At 37.1% G+C, this 23905-nt stretch overlaps 1 protein-coding gene across 1 annotated transcript in view; it reads left to right on the top strand.

Annotated features, from left to right (window-relative positions):
* The window catches only part of LETM1 (leucine zipper and EF-hand containing transmembrane protein 1), a 28723-nt gene extending 8192 nt beyond the window's left edge, over positions 1-20531 (top strand). Inside the window, exons 4-14 of the mRNA XM_079306847.1 lie at positions 4334-4477; positions 5169-5306; positions 8190-8393; positions 8846-8965; positions 10029-10160; positions 10602-10772; positions 11384-11539; positions 12313-12447; positions 13004-13191; positions 15098-15236; positions 16617-20531. Coding sequence (XP_079162973.1) covers positions 4334-4477; positions 5169-5306; positions 8190-8393; positions 8846-8965; positions 10029-10160; positions 10602-10772; positions 11384-11539; positions 12313-12447; positions 13004-13191; positions 15098-15236; positions 16617-16766 — 1677 coding nt within the window. The 3' untranslated portion in view covers positions 16767-20531. The remainder of the gene's footprint in view (positions 1-4333; positions 4478-5168; positions 5307-8189; positions 8394-8845; positions 8966-10028; positions 10161-10601; positions 10773-11383; positions 11540-12312; positions 12448-13003; positions 13192-15097; positions 15237-16616) is intronic.
* The last annotated feature ends 3374 nt before the right edge of the window (positions 20532-23905 follow it).

Raw genomic sequence — 23905 nt, 5'->3', positions numbered from 1 at the left:
GAACAGCAGAGTATTCTTCGATTTTTGTCATGTGGGCAGCAATTGTGGTTTGTTCTCAAGCCCCAAACCATGTGTCATATACAGTTATTTTCTCTGCTTTTTCACTCAGTTGGAAAAGTAGTGGGAAAACACTGCTAGTAAAGGTTGTATCTGTGCCAGTTCTGTTCATGTTTGTTGCTTCAAAGGGTTCTTTTGAACAGGTTAAAAGCTGCTGAAATGCATGGTTGATAATGTTCTATCTCAGTTATAAATATATCTGAAATAATTTCATACCAGATATATTTCCTTTATTTATGGCATGTTGCTTAAATTTATGAAATGATAAAAATGCAACTGATCATTTTAAAGACAAGGGAGATTAAATTTGGAGTGCAAAATGGGGAGTGCTTTCAAATTTGGATAATAAATATATTTCAATACTAATTTCAGGTTTTGGATGAAATAGAATGGAATGTTATATGGGTATTTCAAAACATTAGATGTGAGTTCATAGATGAAAAGACTGTAAAGTATTAAGCTGGTATAGCTAATTTTATTTCTTTTTTGTAAAAAATGCATTGATATTCAACTTCAGTTCATTGGTAAAATATCAAATATGTTGATTTGACAGTTCTCATTTTACTGTTTTTAAGGACAGGCTGTTTAAACAGTTTATAGAGATTAAAAATTCAGGTCTGTCTTCCTGCCTTTATCAAAAAAGCATTTCAGCTGTTGATGAAATGTGTTTTAGAAGAAAAGCTGGAGAGCAGAAGGTGTGTGTGCTCTGGGGCAGGAGTGCACAGTGCTACCTGTGGACAGCAGGGCTCTCTGAAGTTTCTACACCTGCACACACAGTGTGCTGGGTTCACATCTCTGCCCTCAAAATTTCCAGCAAATGATCAAAAATATGAGCATCTGCTCATTGTTTTTATAATTTCCTACTAAAAGTTGGTCACATTTGAACAACTTGATGTGTAAGTAAACCCCATCACATCTTAAATGTAGTATGAAAAAGTTCTTACTAAATTCACAAGGTTAGACAAGTAGCAAAGGTTGTTCCAGGCACGTGGAGCAGTTTCTGTCTCTGCCTGGGTGTGGTTTCCTCTCAGACTGTGCTGCTTGATGGTCTCAGCATCTTTGTGCTCCTTAAGTTTTGCCATCTTCCTTGGCTGGTACAGGGGAATGCTTGGCAGCTGATCCAGCTGAGACGTTGCTCAGCAATAAATTAAACAGTCTGTGCTGACGTGAGAGGGGATTATGTAGTGCCAGAAAGAGTAACTGAGGATAGGGGAAGGTGAGGACTGCAGGGCTTCACATCAAGTAGCAGTTCTGGTTTGTGCTGGATTATTGGGAGCTTTGGGGAACTTGGAAAGCCAAGTGAGACAAATTAATTCATGGTTAAAAACAGAATCAGAAATTCTCCAGGGGGGAAGATTGGAACCATTGATTTTCCTGCCTCTTTCATCTTTACTGAACCATTCTTCTGAGAAATTTTATAAACAGCAGCAATACTCCATCAATAGATGGATTTATTCATTTGATTAACTTTTGATTTTGTTATCTAGTGATAATAGAGCTGTCTTCCATATGTTTAAGTAGTGATCTGGCATTTGGCCTTCCTGGATTTTTCTTTTTGTGCAAATGTTCACTTTTGGTATTAATTGGCTTTGCAGATATAAATTAGTGTTTACATTGGTGTAGCCTGTCTCTTATCTAAAGATGTATGTATGCATTTATATACATGCAAATCCAGTGTAGGAGATACAGAAAATATACTTTAAATAACAACAGTAATGTTAGTTTCTTAATCTAGGTTTTGTTTTTCTGTCTTTGGATGAAGAGGATGTCCTGTCTCTGGAGTTTTAGGTCATGGTAGGCTCAGAACCTGGGGTCACTGCAAAGCAAACCAGCCTGAAGCTGAACAAAACCCTTTTGGAGTTTCTTTAAACCTTATTTCAAATTTGTTTCAACACAGTTCATTTTTTTAATCAGTTCAACCTTAAATTATAGTATACTGACTGATTTAAAGAAGTCTTAATGTTTTGGTGCTGGATTATATCCTGAACTTCAAAAAACATAAAATTAAAATTGAAGTATATATTGCTTTAAAAGTATTAAGCTGCACATGAGCTGATGGTCCTAGAGAAATCTTATCTTCATGCAGACTGACAAATGAGTTATTTCTGCCTGCCCTTTCCTTCCTCTTTGAAGGCAATAATGGAAAGATATCCAAGTAATCTAACCACATGAACAAGCAATTGCATCATGGCCAATACAAAAGGATCTATTGCTTTTGTAAACTAAAAGTCAGCTCCAAAATTCTGCTTGAACAATTGCTCACAGGGTTTGGATTCAGCAGGGTCATATAACTGCACTTAGGAGAGAAGGCAGGAAAAAGTAAAACGTGATACAGGCTTTTAAAAAGCTAACTGCTCTGGTGCTGGCTCCTGTAGCAGAGTGCTTCAGGAGGTGGCAAACACAACACATGGAGTTTGTGGCAAATCTGCCAGCTTTACAAACTTCCCTGCAGAGGAGGGAACAGTGGAATACACGAGCTGTAGCAGCAGATACTGAGTAGTCACAAGGTTCTGGTGCTGTGCTGCCAAATACTGTGTGTGTAATCATACACCATTGTATTAGGTTCCTGCATAAAGCTCTTTTCCTTGAGTTAGAGGGTGCAGCTCCATGATTTGTGAAAGCTGATCCGGGTCGGTGCTGCTGTGAAAAGCTTGGTGCTTAAATCAAGTTTTCCTGCCCCACCCCCACTTGGTTTGTACTGATCCTTTTTGCCTTCCTTGGCTGTGTATGTATTTATGGGTCAGTTTTAGCTGGATCAGTGGTGTGACTGCCAGTGCATCTTCATGGCTCTTTATACCTTGTCTCAGGTTAGCATTAGGTTGGTTTAATCCGGTGGTAAAACTGTTTCCTTGGATGTGGATTTTGTAGAAATACTTGCACGCACTGTCTGAGAATAGAGACTGGGGAAAAATAGGAACTCTGTACTCTATAGAAATTTTTGAGGGTTTATTTTTTTTTTTTAAGGAAAATGTGTTTTTCTTCTGAGTTTTAAAATTTTCTTTTTTTTTTTTTTTGTTTCTTTTTTTTAAACTCCATGGTAGTCATTTGCCTTCTATTGTTGGAATGAATGGAAAAATCCTTGAGCCTGTAAACAATGGACCAAAGCATCCCTTCTGGGAAACCAGATTTTTTTATATACAAAGAAAAAAATGCCAAATTTTGAATCTGTAGAGCATGTGCACTTTGAATCAGTAGAGTATTTGAGTATTTGCCTTCCACATACAGTAGTGCTTAAGATTTTGGCTGGTTATATGGTAAAAAAATTCTGAATGAAGTTTTACAGGTTTTGTATTCTAGTAAGTCAGTCCTGAGGACATGGGATCTGTGCTGGTAGTTGCTGCTGTTCCCCTTGGTTGCCATGAGCTGTGGGGAGCAGCTGGAGTGGGAGTTTGCTTTGTAATAGCATTTATGTTGCCAGATTTTGCCACTCAGAGCTGTGTTTATCAAATCTTGATGTGGAATGACAGTGCTGTGGCAGTAGAGTACCAGAGTGTACCTCTGATTTAGGAGCTGATGGGATTCCCAACAACCATTTTTTTCCTTTGTAAAACAAGGTAGAGTCAAGCAAGGTCTTCACTCCCTGATATAAACAGAGTTATTAAGCTTTCAACAATTACTGAAAGATTTGATAATAGACTGTACAGCCTAATATATATGTTTGTGAGTGTACAGAAATCACAAGGACATTGTTTATTTCATGCAGTTCCAGATTCAGTTACGAATGCCCTCTGCTTCAGAGGATTACTGCTCTGGAAAAGCAGTGGTTTAAAAAAAAAATCTACCAAGCTGGCCTCATTACCCTGGATTTAAATGTACATTACAATTGTTATAAGGCAGAGGGGGAGGGATCTTTCATTTTATTCTTGATTACTTAGTCTGTAGTAGCTCATGCATGTAAGAAGTGGTGGAGCACAAATAAAGATGCATAAAAGAAGTTAAGCAGCTTTAATGACAACAAATGACCACCTCCTGTTTTCAGGTGCTTTTAAGAGGTTTAAATGAGATACTTGTTCAATAATCCTATTGAGACACACTGAGGCTTTTGAAATACTTTCTATAGTGTTGAAAACTGGTGAAACTCCAGCACTCTGTAGTATATAGCAACTTGAAATAAACCACTAAAAACTGACTTTGTCACATCCTTTTATTGTGTTATTTTAAAATTTCTTCATGGCAAATATATGTATGTGAGTCTAAGTGATAATTAGATGATCAAAACTTATTTTTAAAAGAAGTATTTAAATTTTGGCTTATCAATTTTTTTTTTCCCTTCCAGTTTCTTCGAATATGTGCTGATCTTTTTCGCCTGGTCCCTTTCTTGGTTTTTCTTGTTGTTCCATTTATGGAATTTTTGCTTCCAGTAGCTCTTAAGTTGTTCCCTAATATGCTTCCCTCTACATTTGAGACAAAGTCTAAAAAGGTAAGCAGGTCTAAATTTATAATCCAGTGATATCTTTTTAAAAATTAGAAATTTCTTGAAAAAGAAATAAGAAAAAGTCTAAAAACATTGGAATTTTTTTTCAGTTTTGTAGTAATGCTTTTGTCTTTCTAATCTTATTTTGAAGATCTTGTTTTTAACATAAAATAATGAACCAGTGCCACCCTGGTTTTTATATATGCAAGTGCCAAGCTATCAGGGTTGAAAGCCTCTCTCCTCTCTTCTACTATCCTCATTTCCATTTTCTATGACTCCTGCAAAGCAGAAATAAAGCTGTTTTATTTTCTGGTTGTATTAAAAGAGACATTGTAACATTTGTAGTCTTAAACCTTGATACAAAGATTTTCATATGTATATTTAATATATAAAATAGCTTCCTATGCTTTTGTTTCAACTTTATTTCTTCTAGTTAGGTTTTCTCAGAATTGTTAGAGCTGTGTAAAAACCCACCAAAAGAGCCTCACAAGTCTTCACTTTCAGAGCACATAGTGAGCTCTTCAGCTTGTTCAGTGTGATTTGGGGATCTTTGGGAAGAGTAAATGCCCCTTTGCAATGTGTGTATTATAGCAGAAATCCAGAATTACTCCACATAACTTTTGGGGGGGGGCAGAAGTGATATTTAGTTCATGTGTTTCTGGCAGGAACTTTTAAAAACAAACATTTTTTTTAACAGGAGGAAAGACTGAAGAAAGAATTGAGAGTAAAGCTTGAATTGGCTAAATTCCTTCAAGACACCATTGAGGAGATGGCCTTAAAAAATAAAGCAGCCAAGGGAAATGTTACAAAAGATTTTTCAACATTCTTTCAAAAGGTAAAAAAATTGGAAAATGTATTTTCTCTTCCTACAAAAAAAACCCAAACTTTGGGGTATTTTTGGTCTATGGTAATCGTTGCATACCCTTATTTTGTTGGACTTGAAGAAACAAGATGTAGTAGATTTTTTAGGATAAATTTATTTTTTGGTCAGTGTGGTGAAGTTTTCCTGTTATTAACTTTGGTTTTCTAGCTGGTGCTTTTACTCTCCAATTCTGGAACCACTATATTTCTGCTCATTTGCTTCTTGTTCATTTATTTGTTAATAAGTTAACTCTAACATGAAACATGGTGTGCTCAGTGGTTACTCATGTTATGTTTTGACCTTTTTTAACATGGGGTATGAAAAACAGGTGAGGACTTCTTTCCTAATTAACTGATTGAAACTTAATGAGGGAAAAAGTCAATTTTTTGGGTCAAATTTAATTCTGCTTGTAAAAACAGTTTTTAAGTGCACAGTTGCTATATAGACTAGAATGTGGTGTAATCTGAGGTTTAGCTAGAATGTGGTTGCTGTTCTTGGTGCAAATTTCTATTTAATTTTGGTTGCTGATAGAGAGACTTAAGTGTCAGATGTCTACATCCTGCATTAATGGTCTTTCATGGCATTTCCTTTCACCAAACTGTAGGGGAGAGTAAGCTACTCCCTGGAGAGATGAAAAATGCCTTCTTAAGTCTTCTCAGAACAGTATTTCTCTCTTGTTTCTCTTAATTGTGGGGCTGTGGAATTAGAGGTGGAGCCAGCAACATCACCAGGTGCTTTGCTGAAAGAAAGGCAGTGATCCCCTCCTTAGGAGAGAGTGTGTATATGCACAGAAATAGGCACATAAACCCAGGGCTTTCAGACATGAACTTTCCAAGCTCTGTCAAATAGCTTAAGATTTTCCTGCATGTCAGAGATAAGATGATGTTGATAGTGCCACACAGATCACCTCACATAATCATAGTGGCAGAATTTGTCAGTCAGTAACTTCTTGCAAAATCCGTGTACTTTGAAGCCTCTATGCAGTCATCTGTTTCTGTTCTTGTGAATCTGCAGAATATTTTAAGTGGTTGGTTACAGCAGTTAGTGGCTGAGGCACTGCCCCTGCAGCCTCTGGGAACGTGCCACTGTCATGCTTCATGTTCAGAACATTTCATTTTCTTCTGGAAGAGCTGCTACTGAGAATTTACATTTGGCCGTTAATTTCCATGGAAATAAATGATGGTTCACTCTGCATTTGCTGGAGGAAGTCCCAAGTTCCTCTGATGACTAAAAAAGAAGTTTCAAGCCCTGCATTTCATATGTGTGGGTGTGCTTTTTACAGCTTTATATTTCTCATTTGTGCCACAGAGACAAACTTCATTGATCTCATTTCGCTGTACCAGTTGCTTTCACAGCAACTTCTGTGCTGAACTATTTGATGCTGCAAGAGCCCTTGATTACAGGCTTAACATGTCTCCTGCAGAATTCCAGAATTTGTCTCTGTTACTTTATAGCTATTGATGTACTAGAAAGCTTCAGTTTGTATTTTCAAGAAGCACATGCTTGACTCTGTCAAAATTCATCTTTAAACAAGGAAGAAAATGCTTCCTGTGTTTTTGAAGTGCCATTTTTGGCTCCTGTGGTGAAGGCACTGGTGAAGTAAAGCAACAAGGCCTTTGACCTTTCTTCAAGATGTTTTTTCTGCTACAAAAGTATCCTGGAGGTTAATGGGCTCAAGACCATCTTGTCTCTTGATTTCTGCCTTTTCCTGTACTCAGTAGCTGTTCACTAAAATATTTGAGTTTACAGGTAAAACAGGTAGGCGTGATAAATCAGGCAGTACAGGTAATGTTAGGCTTTCAAACTGAACTTCATGTCACCTAGTTTTGTTTTCTTTACAGGATTTAAAAAAAAGTAGAGGTACTGGGAAATGTTTTATATGTATATATATATGATTAGACCAAAGATGTTAAGTGACTGGGAGTACTTAATTGTAAGTTTTATAGATTTTTGATGCAGTGATGTCACTAATAAGCTTTTGGGGGCATACATAAAATAGAAAAATCAATATCTGTACAGGTGATAATGCTTTACTGTGATCTGATAAGACTAGGAAATTTTTCTTCTACTTCTTTGAGCTGTTATTTCATCTTCCAGTAATTAGATTTAATGACTAGGAAGCCATTGGTAACACATCACTGATAAGCTTAACTTTGCATTTGTACAAGCAGTTACAGAGAACCTGCCATCACCAAGGATGCAGAGTCCTTCCCCAAACAGTGCTTTATACTTTGGAATAACTTCAAGTACAAAAACATTTGCACTGAGGTGCTGCAGAGTACCTAGGAATTGAAAGCAAAAGAATATTTGAACAAATGTGGTTATGGAGAGAAGTAGGTAGTTAAGTGTCCTAATCTGCATTTAATGGGGACACCAGTGTTGCAAAATTTTTGCCATTGGGTGAATTTCTTTTTTATCTTCCCATCTTTATCTTATGTATTTCTCTGTTTAGTAAGTATGGTACCAGAACAAATACCTGTCAGTGTAACTCCTGTAGCAAGTATTTATAAACTCAAAGGTGTATGTATATATACATATTTCTTGAGGTATTTCATGGCAGTGCAATTCAGCTATACCTGCTGCTTTGTGTACTGGTGCATCTAATTTTTGTTTTGTTAGTTTTATCTTATGTACATTATGCAGTGTTGTTGGAAGCTGTCAACACCATCTTTTGCCTAAGTAAGTAAGTTGTTTGTTTTTTTAAAAACTTCTTTCATTGCTTCCTTATGTGCTACTTCTTATCCCAAAACTGTTGCAAAGTGCTTGACAAATCAGAAGAGTGTTTTTATTCAAAATAATGCCCAACCATAACATTTGCTTTGAACAGCTTTGTGTGTGTTCATTTTTTTCTCACAGATCAGGGAAACTGGTGAAAGACCCAGTAATGAGGAGATCTTAAGATTCTCTAAACTGTTTGAAGATGAGTTGACACTGGACAATCTGACCAGGCCTCAGCTGGTGGCACTTTGTAAATTGTTAGAGCTTCAGTCAATTGGGACAAATAACTTTCTTCGCTTCCAGCTGACAATGAGGTTGAGGAGCATAAAAGCAGATGACAAGGTAAGTCTTTCTGAATAGGCACTGGGTAATAATTTTGACACATAACAGTAATGAGTGTGTGTGCATATATGTATATTTTTTTTCTCGACATTTTCCTTTTCTCTTTTAATTGTCTTGTTTTTGAGAACTTTGAACAAAAAGGCTTAAGAACTTAAAATCAGAAGTGTCTTTATTTGTTAGGAAAAAACTGACCTTTTTTAATCTACCATTAATTGAAATTAAAATAATTATATCACAAAGAAGACCATCTCTATGAAGCTATAATTTGTAAGGGAGCTGCTAGAAATACCAGTTTAGAGGTTGGCTGGCCCTGCTGGAGCTGTGGGAGCAGCTGAGGCTGTTTTGTGTTACTGCAGCAGCCTCTAGTGGCTGTTGTAACTCTTGGCAGTGCAGTGCTGGTGGTGCCTCTGTTTTGAGCTCTAACACAGTCAAGTTTCCTTTCCATTGTGCAGATGATTGCTGAAGAGGGAGTTGATACCCTGACTGTTAAAGAGCTGCAGGCAGCTTGTCGTGCCCGAGGGATGAGAGCTCTTGGTGTGACAGAGGAGCGTCTCAAGGAACAGCTTAAACAGGTATGGTTTGGCAGGACTGAACACACAGACCTAATTCCAGTTGTTAGCTCTGATGCTCTGATTTTCATCCCGATTCCAAGAAGTCATTTTAATCCTGTTCTCAGTAAAGGCTTTGTTAAAACAGTCCTTCTTCCTAATAAGTTTTTGTCACATGCACTTTGTAAGTATGTAGTAGCTGTGGGTTGCTGCCTTTTGACCATGATGTTTTGATGATGCAGATAGATACTTAAATTTAAACATATCTGAAATATATTTGCAATTTTGAAACTTTGTCTTGGCAGTTATTATCTTCCTCTAAGGAAGTTTTCACCAAGTAGATCAGTTGTTTTTGGTGTTTCCTGGTTTAGAGGAAGGTCTATTGGAACATGTCTAGAGGAGGCCACTAAGGTGATTACAGGTGCCTGGAGCACCTCTGTTATGAATGTGGGCTGAGAGAGTTGGGGTTGTTCAGCCTGGAGAAGAGAGAGCTCCAGGAAACCTTACAGCACCTTCAGTACCTGAAGAGGGCTTACAGGAAAGCTGGAGAGGGACTTTTCACAAGGACATGTAGTGATAGGAAAAGAGGAATGGCCATAAGCTGGAGGAGGGCAGGTTTAGATTAGATATTAGGAAGAAGTTCTTTTCTGTGAGGGTGGTGAGGCACTGGCACAGGTTGCCCAGAGATGTGGACTCCCCATCCCTGGGGGTGTTGAGGCCAGTTTGAATGGAGCCATGAGTAACAGTTTAGTGGCAAATGTCTCTGCCTGTCATAGGGGATTGGAACTAGATAGATGATCTTCAACCCTGCCCAAATGGTTCTGTGATTTTAAGATGCATGTGAAACAAATTGCTTGTTCAGATATTCATTCAGTACTTCTTGAAATACTTCTTGAAACAAAATGCATCTTCATATATTTCGTTGCAATGGCTGTAATTCTTAGCTGTTATAGTCTGTAATTCCTGTACTAGGATATTGAGTGATAAGTAGTGGCAAAAAAAAAGTATTTACTTTTGCTTGATTTTATCTGTAAAAAGAATAAAACATGCTCAAATTGAGGACTTGTGTTTTTTATTACTCTTACAGTGGTTAGATCTGCACCTGAACCAGGAAATTCCTACTTCATTGCTTATTTTATCCAGAGCCATGTATCTTCCAGATACCCTTTCTCCAGCTGATCAGCTTAAAACAACCCTTCAGACACTACCAGACAGTGCTGTAAGTATTGATGGACATAGTGTGTAACTAACTTCCAGTGTCATAACTGAAAATCCATCCAGACAAATAGATGTTCTTCTCAGTTCCTTGCTTTTCCTTGAAAAACTAAATCATAGGTTTGTTTGAGTGACCTTCAAATGCAGAAACTGTGTTGTATGTGGAGAGGTATGAGGATAAAGCAAATACAGGGCAATATTGGATTACATGGCAGCAGACAGTAATAGCATAAGAAGATTTAAAACACACCTTTCACTTAAAAAAAAAAAAAGAATGAATGCTTCAGGCCATGTAAAGACCATTAGTACTTGAAAATACATGATGTAATATAGGGAGATAAATTATCAGGATAGATTGTAGTATATCTAATTTTACATTATACAGCCATACCTCTATGTATATATACACACACTTCTTTTGTTTGACTGCTTTTGTTATTTTTAGGCCAAAGAGGCTCAAGTGAAAGTGGCAGAAGTTGAAGGTGAAAAAATAGATAATAAAGTGCGGCTGGAAGCAACACTTCAGGAAGAGGAAGCCATCAGAAAAGAAAATGAAGAAAAGAAAATGTCTGAAGCTGCAGAGAAAGCCAAAGAAACTCTTGAAGTTGCAGCCATGGTAAGTTCTGCTCACAACTGTTGAGGAATAAATGTCAAGTGATGTGAAAATTAGCATGTTATGAGTTATTATCTCTGCTCTGGGTATTGTCTGCAAAAAACTGGACTTTAAATCCATGTATGGAAGAGGTGAGAGAAATTTAAACTGACTGCAATGCAAGAGTTTATTATAAAATGTTGGCTCAGTCTTACTTATCTTTGATTTCTTTTCCTTCTTAATTAAAGCAGTAAGAGAAGACTTCTTTTTCTGTAGTAAAGGTAGTAGTTTTGTGTGGGTTTTTAAAATTTATTTTATTTTCTGCCCGCCATATTTTAAATGTTCTTATCTTTGGCTTTTTCTATTTGTCTACCTGATAATGTTGTTGTATATATTTCACTATAAAAGCTGTTGGCCTGCTTTATTAGTGCATTAAGCCTCAGGAGCTCACAGAAGAGAGTGGGCATGCTAATGTGAAACCATATTTTGCAGTTTTTAACCTCTTCTCATAAAAGTATGTGTTTCTACTTTGGCAACTATTTCTATTTTGATAAGTCATTCTTTACTGATGTAAATACAGCTAATGTTTTGGAGTTTTTTTTGTAATGAAACTTAATGAGGTGTTTTAAATTTAGAAAGTGGTGGAACCAGCAGCAGATCTTGAAGCAACTGTTCTGCAAGCTAAAAAAAGCCAGATGGTGATGGATACTGAACCAGAAGTGGCACGGGCAGGTGCAGCAGTGCACTCAGAGGCACTGATAGATACAGCACCAGTGCTGGAAGGCATTAAGGTAATCTGGATAACCACATGTTTTCATACATTTGAATGTAAAAATTCTTATCATTCATGTGAGAACCATGATAAATTGCTTGTCTGCCCTTCACTTTTAGCTCTCTCACCACATTCTATCAATTAAATACAACTACTTAGTGAATTGAAAATTCACCAATGCAGAAGCTGAAGTCAGCACAAAACATCTCAGAGCATCTCTTTCATTTATCTGCATTATTGAAATTAATATTCCTGTTTTGGGGGCACTTGCACTATCTATAGATGGAATGGGCCTGTGCATATTTTTTCTCAGCTTTCAAGAGAAAAGTGTACTTCACAAACTGTGGGTGCTCATCCTCATTCTCACAGAGGTTATTGAAGATAACTTTTCTACAGCTCAATTTTCCAAGTGTTACCTTTTTTTTGGTGTAATTTGTCTTTTCCCATGCATGGTGAATTATTTCTCAGTTGTTTTAATTGCTTAACCCAGGAATGAATGAAACAAAACATTCTAAAACAAGATTAGGTATGGAATTTCAAATAGCCAAAACCCGTGTAATCAATCACATTAACTGAACTTATTACTGGTACACCTCAAAAAATTATGTGCCATAGCAAATTAACTGCCTTACCATTTAAAATCTTTGCATTGGCCTCAAAATAACTACATGACAGTAGTGATTCCAAACATGGAAAAAGAATCTTGAGTTTCTTTTTTCTTCTAAAACACTGAAAATCTTGAAGGGAGATCACAAATGTGCCTTTACTAATTTGTGCATGTTTTCTGTACAGGGTGAGGAAATCACCAAGGAGGAGATTGATGTGCTGAGTGATGCTTGCACCAAGCTGCAGGAACAGAAAAAATCACTAACAAAGGAAAAGGAGGAGCTTGAGGAATTGAAGGATGATATCCAGGAGTATAATGAGGTGAAGAGTGGGACATGGAAGTTCTTTTTTCCGTTTGTGTTTAGTTTTAGCAGAAATGATCCACAAATTTAAAGATTCTCTTTCTTGGCTGTCTGTTAGTCTGAAGGTAGAAGCTGAGTGAATGAACTTTGTATGTGACAATGCAGAGCCTCATGTTCAAATCCTAATTGTTATCACTAGAGTAATTCCCAGCAATTGAGAATCCTGCTCCTGCTGTTGTTCCCAGAGTGACTGGGGTAACAGGAGCTGACTGACTGCTGTGTGCTGCAGTTCTTTCTTAGCAAGTGTGGATGTCAGTATTACAGAAACTGCCAAGATAAGCAAAGTGGACCTTATCCAGTCTTAGGAAAGGTCTAGAAAGGGGTGCATGAAAAAGGCAGCAGTGTTAGAATTTGTTGTTCTAATTACATCTGGCTTAATATGTCTCTACACTTGTATTTCTTCACAAATGGCTCCTGTCTTGAAATGCTGGTTGAAGTCAGTAGTGTCTGTTGTGAATGTCTACTGTGAATTCACACCAGCTAAAGCTTTTCTTGCTCTTCACCGTTTCTTTTAGGATTTGCAAGAGATAAAGGAACTTTCTAAAACTGGTGAGGAAGAGGCAGTGGAAGAGTCAAAGGCAAGCAAGCGACTGACAAAGAGAGTGAACCGAATGATTGGTCAGATAGACAAAATTATTGTGGAATTGGAAACAAGTCAAAAGACAGCAGATGCAAAGCTGGATGGTGAGGACACTCCTGCTGGGTAAGTGGCCTGGGAGCACTGGATGTGTCTGGCTGTTCACCTTCACTCATGCTTTTGTCTGATGTGTGGTTAGAAAAGAATTGGTGAATAACTTGTTGTTTAGAATATTGAGATAATTGATTTTTAAAAAATAAAATGAACAAAATAGTGTTGCAGATTTCCTCTCTTCTAAGGCTAAATATGGTAGAACTGATGAAGGAGAAAAGGATGTATAATTCCCTAGGTGCTGAGGGTTCTCTGAAAGTCAGTGTTGATTAGAACCTTACCATCTTGCCCATGTAGTGCCTCTGGCACTAACAGGATTACAGGTGAAATCATCTCCTTAGTCATGCCACTCACTCAGTAATTTTGCTTTGTGTCATTGACTGAATAGGTGCACAGCAGTGTCTGAGCATGTCCATAGCTGTTGTTATTTAGTTATAAAAGGAAAAAAAATTGCAAGGGTCTATGGTATCTGGAGACAAGGGAGGAAATGTGTCTAATGGAAGTGAGGAGGTCATTTTATACACTCCTTTTCCAAAAAGATTTACTTCATTTCAATTTTTTAACATGCACATTTTCAATGAAAAGTCTTTCCTGGTAGTTTCATTACAAAATTCATTTATCAACATTTACCCAGGTCTTAATATTATTGGACAGTCTTTCAGGCAATCCTATGTTAAGTAGTCATATAATGCTTGTTATACACACTGAAATACCTGGAAACTGTGACACAAACTGTCATGGTTTGTGGTCATGAATGGTGTATTAATTTAGCCTATGCTTGCACCATGTTGTGTGAGTATCCCAGCTCCCAAAGAGCATAACTAAACAGAAATAAGGGATTCTGCTTTTGTTGCTTCTGAGCTCTGTGTTTTCCAGTCCCCAGGGCAAACGGTCATTTGTTACAGATTTTGTGTGATGGCATTAAGGCAGCCATGTGAATGGTGCTACAGAGAAGTTGTTGATCAAAACCATCTGAATTTGTAAACTAACAATACAATGCAGAATCTGCTTGTACTGAATGTAATTATACTTTGTAATGGATGGTTTTCTGGATAATTTTGTAGGTGAATGTGGATGATTGAAAAATATTAGTTTAAATATTGATTAGTTATCAAAGACTCATCTTTTAACAACCTTCAGGATGGTACAGTCATTATCAAGCCACGTCCAGGACATTTAGTGGCTGCTTGAGAAATGTTCCTTGCATAAAAGTCTGTCTGTGCCCAGAAGTGCTGGGACTACACTGATAAAGCTCCTCAGTTTAGTATTTATTGGCTTCACTGTCTCCTGCATTTCAGCTGGATCTGTGCTGGAAGATGTTTCTTCAAACCAGCAAAATACACAGGCAAACAAGAGCTTTAGGTTGTGGCAGACAACTTGAATGTCATGAAATCAGTGAGCAGAGAGTTAAATCTGAAACCTGCTAGTCCTTCCTTCCTCAGAGTCAGGTCCTTGACAGGAGCAAATGAAGCTGATTTAACAAAACAGCTCAGTTGTTCAAGTGATGGGTTCTCAGCTTTTGTTTTCCTGTGACTCATTGATTTTCTGTCAGCCAGCCTCCATATGTAAAAGGATGCCAGAAACATGGTGCTGTATCTTTGGTAAATAGGGAATGAGGGGACAAAGGGCATTAGATACACAGTCTGGGAAGCACAGAAAATTTTATTTCAAATGCTCCTGGGTACTTGTATTTGTTCGGTAAAATATGTGGAAACTATGAGCATGAGATTCAATGGTAAGATAAAAATCTGCTTGCTGATCAGTAATTCCCTTTTGCTTTTTTGCATTCTGTTCAGGATTATAAATAATTAACTCAATTTTACAAGCATCCTGCAGTGTAGTAGCTTCCAGTAGTGCCTTTTGTCAACCTTATTCCTTTGGAGTAACTGGTTATCATGTAGAGTTTGTGATTTCTCTTCAGGAAGAATCTCATCAGCATTGCTGAGCTAATTAATGCAATGAAACAAATTCAGAAGGTTCCAGAGGAGAAGCTAACAAGGATTGCAGAGGCACTAGATGAGAACAAGGATGGCCAAATTGATATAGATAATGTTGTTAAGGTAAGTTTGTGAACTTCTTAAAGAAAATAAGGTTAACCATCCTTCAAACATTGGACCTGTTTGGGCATAAATTCATGGTGTAGTCTTTTGCAAGACTTTACTTGATGCCAGTGAGGTTTTTGATGTGTATTACAAATAGATCTTACATAACAGCATCTTGAGAATCTATATGGCTGTATGGTTAACCATAATCTATATTGTGTTTTGGGGGGGAAAAAATCCATGTCCATTGCCACATTATCTTTAAAATGATAAGTTTTCCTGTATGTCTCTGTCAAGTTCTGCAAAATATGGAAATTTTGTTGTTCCTTACAAATGGGAGGGAGTAGAACTACAACTGTTAGCAAAAGTCTTGACATAGCACCCATAGATGTCTTTCATATCAATACAAATCAGTAGCTTCTCTTGCCTACTTGTATACTTTAGATGTTTAATTGAGATCTGTATTCCTGTGCTTGAAAGACAACAGATCCCCAGCTGTCCTTTAAGTCCACTGTAAATGACTTTTTATTTGTTGCCTGATTTGTCCTGTTCTATCATTTTGCTGAACATTCTCAGGTTTTCTCTGCCTTTCACCTTCATTTTTTTGTTTCTTTTTTACTTAGTAAATTTAGATTTGCCCTGAAACTTACTTCCCACAAGTTATTCTGCTACTTGGTACAGAAATAGCATTTAAACTCTGGCCAGCTAGAAAATACAGTATCAGCCTTTTGAAACACATTTTTCCTTTCTACTGCTCCAGTGGTGATTATCTTCCCTGTTGCTCTAAACAGCCATTGCATATTTAGCAATACAGATAAAATGTGCTTGTAAATTCTGCATATATTGCAGAAGTCCTAGGAACTTGAGGAGATATGCCAAGAATACATTTGTGCAAAAAGCTATTTAAAGGAATTTGGAATCATTTACTGATTATTTTTTTCATTTGCTTTCTGAAAGGCCCACCCCCTCTACTTTTAATTTTTTCTAAATTTGTGCCTGTCTAGTACAGTAAGTCATGTTAAATTAAAATAAAACTAAGCCTATGAATTACTATCTTAAATACTTTTTCAACAGGTACTGAATCTCAACTTTCCATTGAAACAGATAAAATAAATGGGTCTGTTTTACCTATGCTTTAAAATGTCTCTGTGTGCTGCACACACAAAGGTTATCAGTTCTAAGTTTTTAGTTTGCATTTTAGCTTTATTTTCTGTCCTCTGGATGTTTTTGGGGTACTGGTTGTGGTTTGAGTTTGTCTTCCACATAAAAAAAGATTTGCTTTTTTTCTGGAACATGACAACTGAATACTTATGTTCTCTTAACAAAATTTATTATAGGAAAAGGTCTCCATCATGTAAAAACTAAATGCACTCTGAATTTAATTTTATGTTCATGTAGGTTGTAGAATTGATTGATAAAGAAGATATTGATATTGGCACCAGCCAGGTTGCTGAGATTATGTCACTGCTTCAAAAAGAAGAAAAACTGGAGGAAAAAGAGAAAGCAAAGGAAAAGCATGATAAGGAAGCTGCAGAAGCAAAGAATTAAGCTTCAGAATCTGAAGCCAATTGCAGTTGTAACCAAAATATTGTATATCTTTCTGTGTCTAATGGCTACATATTACTTGAGCTTTGTGATTATGGGAAGTGTTTTGAGCTGATTCTGGTAATAAATTGTAGATATGTTTTCTGACATATGGAATGAAATTTCCGTTCATCAAAGAAGTGATTTAGTGTCGTTCCATACTGATGAAAACAGAATATGCTTCTTTAGCAGTGCTCCTGCCCACAAAAAGATGTGTTTGCACTCATTGTTGTGGTACAGTGATCCATTAAACTTGGAGGTTTGCTGTATAAATTAAGTGTATCTATCATGGAGAAATGTTTCCCATTTACTTTTTTCCATCATTACGTAGGGCCCGACCTTGCTCTGCTTTTACCTTTTAGCTTTCTCAGAATTTAATACAAACTTTCTGTTCCATCACAATATTACACATTTTCTAATCTGCTAGTGAAGATTGCTTGGCTTCAGTAGTAGCTCTATAGATTTAGGGGTTTTTTAAGGTAAATATCACTAAGCTGTTGCCTCACTGACAGAGAATGTGACATTCTGATCACTTTTATGAATTCATGGTTATCATTATTTTCTGTTGAAGGGAAAAATCAGATTTTTTTTTCCCTAGAATGGAAACTTGGCATGAAGTTTGCTACTTATGGGTGCCTTAAATTTCATAGGACTAGAGAGTAGGGTATATTGCTTCTACTCAAAGCTCCATGAATTATTAAAGCATTGGAATCACAGGAGCCTTTAAAATAGTATCAGAACACAATCTGTCACATAGTAAAATGAGTTAAAGTGTTTGTCTGGATAGCAGGATGAAAATAATCAAAAGGGGGGAAATGTCAGTTGTGATCTTTATGCATATATTTTTAATAATGTAGCTATCTTTGTGCTTGTTTTTCATCTGATAATTATTTACACCATAACTAGTTCTCTTACCTCTCAATTTTCATCTCAGGTATAAAGTCATTAACCAAGTGTAGTCAGAGTACATAAATATGTTCATCTCATGGCTTTGCTTACTGTGCAGTCAACAAGTCATTTCTGGTATTGCCAGTGCTTGGATTACATTATTGTTTTTCTAATTGCTTGTAGTCACTGCCTTTAAATGTGTGACTACATACTGGTCAAGGTTTTCTCATTAATATTTCTTCTTAGTAGTAAATTTTACAGTTTTAAAACTAAAATACTAACTCTGGGATGTTCCATATTTCATGGTAGCCTAAATTTTACACTTTTCTTAAAATCTGATATGAAATACATGTAGTGCAGCTTGAACCAGCAGGGTTGTGGTTTGGGGTTTTTATTCTGTTTTTATTTTGCTCCCAGTATTACAAACCATTCTTGATTTTGTATTCATAATAGAGAGCACATCTGACAATGGCACTGTACGTGGTGATATTGAGGTGGGCAGTTAGTACTTAATGCTTTTAGTCATAGTAGCATATTTTTGTAGAAAATATCAACTCCCAAGCATATTTCAGCGTAATTCCATGTGCAGTATTTATCTAGATTGGCTAAATTATTTGTACAAACTTATTTGAAGTTAGTGGAACAAAAGAAGTTTTGACAGTCTCATGGCTTGCATGATATGGACCATTGTATTTAGTTGTTTCCAAAGCAATATGTACAGTGAGATGTACAGTTCTAGAAAAAGTCAGTGTCTAGTTCAACTATTGAGTTTGTATTCTGTACAGTTGGCAAAGAAAGCTGCTTACAGCAAGATCCTCCTGAGAATTACTGTAATTGTCTCTGAAGTGTGAAATTGCTGTGGTGAAACTGAAATTTCAAATCAGTACAATCTTTATGGTTCATGTATCCCAAAACAAGGGAGCTGTTCTCTTCCTCATAAATTGAGATTACCTTGGAGGTTTCAGCATGGAAGTCCCTTTGTAGATTTTTGAAAATCTGACTTCACTAGGTGCTTTTTTTTTTTTTTTTTTTTTAGGCCAATGCTTATGTTAGATGAAAGTTCAAGAATAAAACTGATTTCACCAAAATACAATCTTAGAAACTAATTTTTCACTTTATAATTTACAGCTAGAATTTATGAACTTTAAAGTATGCTAAATTTTTACAGTGGCATATTTGCAATTTTAAAACAATGTATAAGAATATTACTTGACATTCCTGAAACGTGGTAAAGATATTCTAAAATTGCCTGCTGCCTTTCATGGAATATCAAAAGCCTAAGAATTGTATTCACTTGAATGCGTGCAGATTTAAACCAGGGAAATAGCAGAAAAATATGTTTTCAAATATTTATTGATTAAAATTTTATAGAGCTTTAACTGTCCTGAAAGTAAATTGGCTGATTGCAGTAGTTGGGAGTTTTAAACACTTTGCTGCTGTTCTGTGTTTACTGGTCACTTAAATTTTCTGTGGATGAAATAAGAAGGGAGCCATAAATAGTTAGTTTTTTTTTTTTTATTTTATGAAGAATATTCTGATTAAAGTAATTGTGATACATTTGGGCTTGCAGGATATTTGGCATATTGTGAAATCTCTACAGATTACATAAAATTCATTTAAATACCAGTCACAAGTGCCAGCTTTCTGCTGTGACCTAAAGTGATCACAGGATGTGCACACCAACCAGAGAAAGGGCTTGCATGGGGAATACCTTCCTTTGTTGAAAGCAGGCAAACCCATGGCAGCCAGACTTGAACAGCACATGTTCTGCAAGCTTTAAAAGATTAGGAATCCCTCAGTGATCCACTTTTACCCAACTTTGAACCTCCCAAGCAGCTCTGTCCTGGTGATACAGGCAACTGCAGCAGAGTGGAATGTGCTCAGTTGCCTTTGGTGTTGACCAAAAAACAGAAGCTGTGGTACATTCAGAGGAAGGATGACTTCTAAGTGTACATTAACTGGTCAGAACTTATTCCTGAGTGAATATTTAATCAGGAGATGTAAATATTTCTTTAAATAATTTAAAGGATGTGTGAGATTTCAATGACTTTGTGACTTACACAGGCAAAGCCTCTGAGCTCAGACTTAGGTGATTGGTAAGATCATTGATGGGATTGTTGCAAATTCAAATAAGATTTTGACTATAAACTATTCAGAGGGAAAATGTAAAACACACAAAAAAGCTTTTTAAAAAATCCATTTAGCAACAGGGAATAGAAGTAGAGTAGGATGTGATTTCTTTTCCCCCTTCAAAACAAGTGTGTGATAGGACCTATTTTATTGAAAAACTTGTTTCTGTTTCATCTTAGCCCAAAAGATGGTTTTCACAGAGATTTTCATCACTGACTACATGCTGTGAGAGTCAATCTTCCTGCAGGTTAAGTGCCAGAAAGCTGGTTCAGTCAGTGTGTCAGCAGGACTGCATGCAGGCAGAGAATATTCTCTATGTGAGTCTATTTGCATAGGCTTTGTCAGGGTGAAAAGCTACATCTTTTATACAACTCCAAAATACTTCTTGTAACTTTATATCTGCATACCTTGCTAATAATTTTAACTTTAGCTACTTCAGCATGTATTTAAATACTTTTAAATTGTTAATACCAAATAATTGGGTATACTTAATTAAAAGAATAATCCCATATTCTGTTCTTCGTGTGTATTCCAAGTTTTGCTTTTCAGTTGATGAATTTCAGCCTGTGTTTAAATTTCAGTTGAAAATCATTTGTCTGTGCTCTGAGCATACTGGTCCTGTGTTTGCCATAACTCAGTATAAAATTTTTATGTTAATTGGAGCTTGTGTCCTTTGTTTAGTTACAATAAAAATATCATTTTGAAACCTAATCTCTCCATTATTTTTCTGTTGGTTTTGATTATTTAGTGTTAATTTATTGCTCTTCATATGAGATTCCAGGCACAGGGCTGGATGCTGATGAGCTGTGTCCATGAAAGTAATCTCCTGTCTGCTTTTAAACAGGATTTGGAAATATGCAAATGCTGAATCTGCTCTCTAGTGTGAAGGGTTTCAACAGGTGGCTGAAGGCAACCTTCTGCCTTGACATGCTTTTAAATAATAAATAAGCAAGGTTAGGTTGCAAATTTTTCCTTCTGCTTGAAGCCAAATACCAAATAAAAAACTTTAAAAGTGGCAGAACTTGTTCCTTTAAAGCTTTTGCTTTAAGAATTTCCTGTAATGACCCTTTAATTAGGGTGAATAGGAGTGGTGTGCAGCAGTGGTCAAACGGACTAGCAGAGGAATTGGAGTTTGAGTTTGTGAATTAAATGTGGGCATTGGCAAATGATCACACTTCCTGAATTCCTCAGAAAGAGACTGACTTCTGAATCCACTGTTCTCTTTGCTGAGGTATATTGGTTATTACACTCTTTAAGGAATCTTTATTACCTGTTTATAACAATTGTGTGTAGCTGTTAAAATCTAAGGGAAAAATGGAGGCAGTTTGTAGATTGAGATAAGGGAGTTAACTAAGGCAGCAGCAAATTTTGTGCATGCACAAGCAAAGAGGAGAAAAGTAAGATTTATTCTCTACTCCCCATCATCAAACAATATTCAGCCACTTCCTGGGAAGCAGGGCTTCAGCAGGTGTGGAGGTTACTCGGGAAGGCAAACATGGTAAATGACAAAAGTCCTTCCTCCCTCCTCCTTTCCTTGGCTTTGTGGCTGAGCTGACATCAGATGGCCCAGAAGACACCTTTGGTTGTGTCCCCTCCCAGACCCTGCCCCCTCACAGCCCATTGATGGGGGAATGTTGAGACAGCACTGATGCTGTGCCTGCCCTGCTCAGCAGCAGCCAAAACACGGGTGTGTTATCAGCACCTTCCCAGCTCCCAGGGCAAAGCACAGCACTCTGGGGTCAATGAACCCCAGCCCAGACAGACCCAGTGCAATTACAGACGTGTCTGTGCATTGTCTGCAAGTATCCAGAGAGGGAATGGCAACTGCCTGCTCTAACAGCAGATCATTGATGTCACTTCACTGGATGGAATCTTCTTTTGCATCAGGCTGGTGTTGCAGGTGGGCAGAAAACTGGCTGAGAAAACCTCTGACTTCATGAGACCACAGTCTGAAAAGGATTAATATGGAATTTTATTGCAAACTATTTTGGTGAAATGTCATTTAGAGGGTGAACACATCTGTATAGTGGTGGTGAGAGATTGATGGCCTTGTGGTTGTTCCATCGACCTGAGGCTTGAGAAATCTGTGTTCAGTTAATGCCCAGTCTATCAATAATACATCACTGGGCTCTTGTGCCACTGTAAGATAAAACCTCCCTGACAGTGACTGGGCAGACAACAAGTTCTCCAGAGCAGAGTCTGTGCAAGGACCTAGTACAGCAGTTTGTAGCAATAAGGCTTTTAAATAGCAAATGCAGACAGTGACAGATCATACCGAGGAATTTCTCTGGCTAAGGATTCTCACTTTTCTCACTGTTTGTATATTTGCTATTTTCTTGAATTATTTCTCAATGCTGATGTGAGCAGGAGGGTGTTTGTAGTATGTTTCTAGTTCCTCATACTCTGTGTTCACTTCCACTTTTGTGTATTATTGGATATAAATCTTTCTCAGTAGCTAAATATCCTTCACAGGTCAAAATTCTTTGGGGGCTCATTAGCATGTAGAATTTTACCCTTGCCAAACCTTCTGTGGTTTGCAAACATCAGTTTCTCTCATCTAACTGGTGTAAAGGATTTCTGCTATGCTAGAGATGGATCTAATGCAGATTTGCTGCTTTCCTTCTAGTATTTCTCTCTATGTATATTGGCAGAGCAGCCCCTTCATGACTGGCCTGATTTATGTCTCAGGGAATGCTGCAGCAGCAATTTGCAATGTCAGGACTCCCGTGCATGCTGGGTTCTGTGTCCCTTCTTTTGTCTTAGCTCCAGCCCAAAAACCATCCAAGCTTTTTCATAGTTTTCTAACTGCATTTTTGGGTGCTTGATTAAGCAAGATTTTCAGTTGTAAGGAGAGCTTCAGCAAGGAGCTGAAGGGTGATGAGCAACAAAAAAAAAAAAAAAAAAAAAAAAAAAAAAAAAAAAAAAAAATTTACAAAAAAAACCAACAAAAAAACCCCCAGAGACAGAAATCTTAATAGTCTTGCTAAATTAAGATGGGAAGTAACAACCTGTTGTGCAGAAAACATGGGGATCTTAGCAGCCTACTCTAGACTTGTAGAAGTGTTTTCTTCCACAGATGTAGCTCCAAAGTAGTGAGCAAATCAGCAGGTGTTTATTCTCCATCCTTCCCACCTCCCAACATTTCCCTTTTCTCTACCCTTAACTCAATATGCACGACCAATTAGGGAAGATATATGAAAATACATTTTGCATGCCAGTCCCTCAGAACCTTGCTTTGCCATGGTGGAAGTGGAGTTGAAATATTAATGTTTCTCCTCACTGGATGGTGTTCAGTGCTTGGTCTGTGCAAGTTCCAGTAATCAGCAGCCTTCATCAAGCTCTGCTCTCACCTTCCTCAGCCACCTCCAGCTCCTCTGAGAGCCCTCTGCAGTCTTTTCTCCTAAGAGCAGGATGCTTTTATCCTTCCCTTCAAATCCTGCATGCTCTTATCATCAGGAGCTCTATAAGACACAACATTTCAGTGGAAAATATGTTCCTAGAATGAGTCTTCAAAATCAAGAGTGCCGCTGAGGAAGCCATGCACATGCCTGTTTTTAGAACTACCTTCTGCAACCACCAAATTCTGTCACTGTCATCCCTCAGTCACTCAGTGTGATTTAATTTGAATTTTACCTAAGCTACTTGGGATATTTTCCCCAGAAAATCCTTTCAGTACTTTGAAAATAAGACCCTTTTGGCTATGTAGGTTTCAAATTCAAGAATTGACTGGTGTCAACCCAAAAGCCCTTTTTAAATAAATGACAGGGGAGAAAGCACTAACAGAAAACACCTTATTTGTACCTTTTTTGTGCCTTTTGGTACATAATTTGTAGCTTTGTGCTCAAGAGAAACCTGATGTGGAAAATAGCTCACCCAGCCCAGCTCAAAAGATGTGTAACAGTGAATGGAAATAGGCAGGGGGAGCTGATTGTAGCATTTTAGTTGTTCCCTCTTCTGTGTAATTTGCCTTGGAGTAAGTGGGAAGTTATAATATTAATTTGTCTTAATTTTGTGAATATAAACACACCCTAAATTAATAGAAATATATAGAAATATAGGATATAGAGAAATAGAAAATCATATAT

Source organism: Erithacus rubecula (assembly GCF_903797595.1).
Source record: "Erithacus rubecula genome assembly, chromosome: 5".
NCBI classification, from domain to species: Eukaryota; Metazoa; Chordata; class Aves; order Passeriformes; family Muscicapidae; genus Erithacus; species Erithacus rubecula.
The sequence above is the reverse complement of the archived record's forward strand: the minus strand, read 5'-3'. Positions and strand labels throughout refer to the sequence as shown.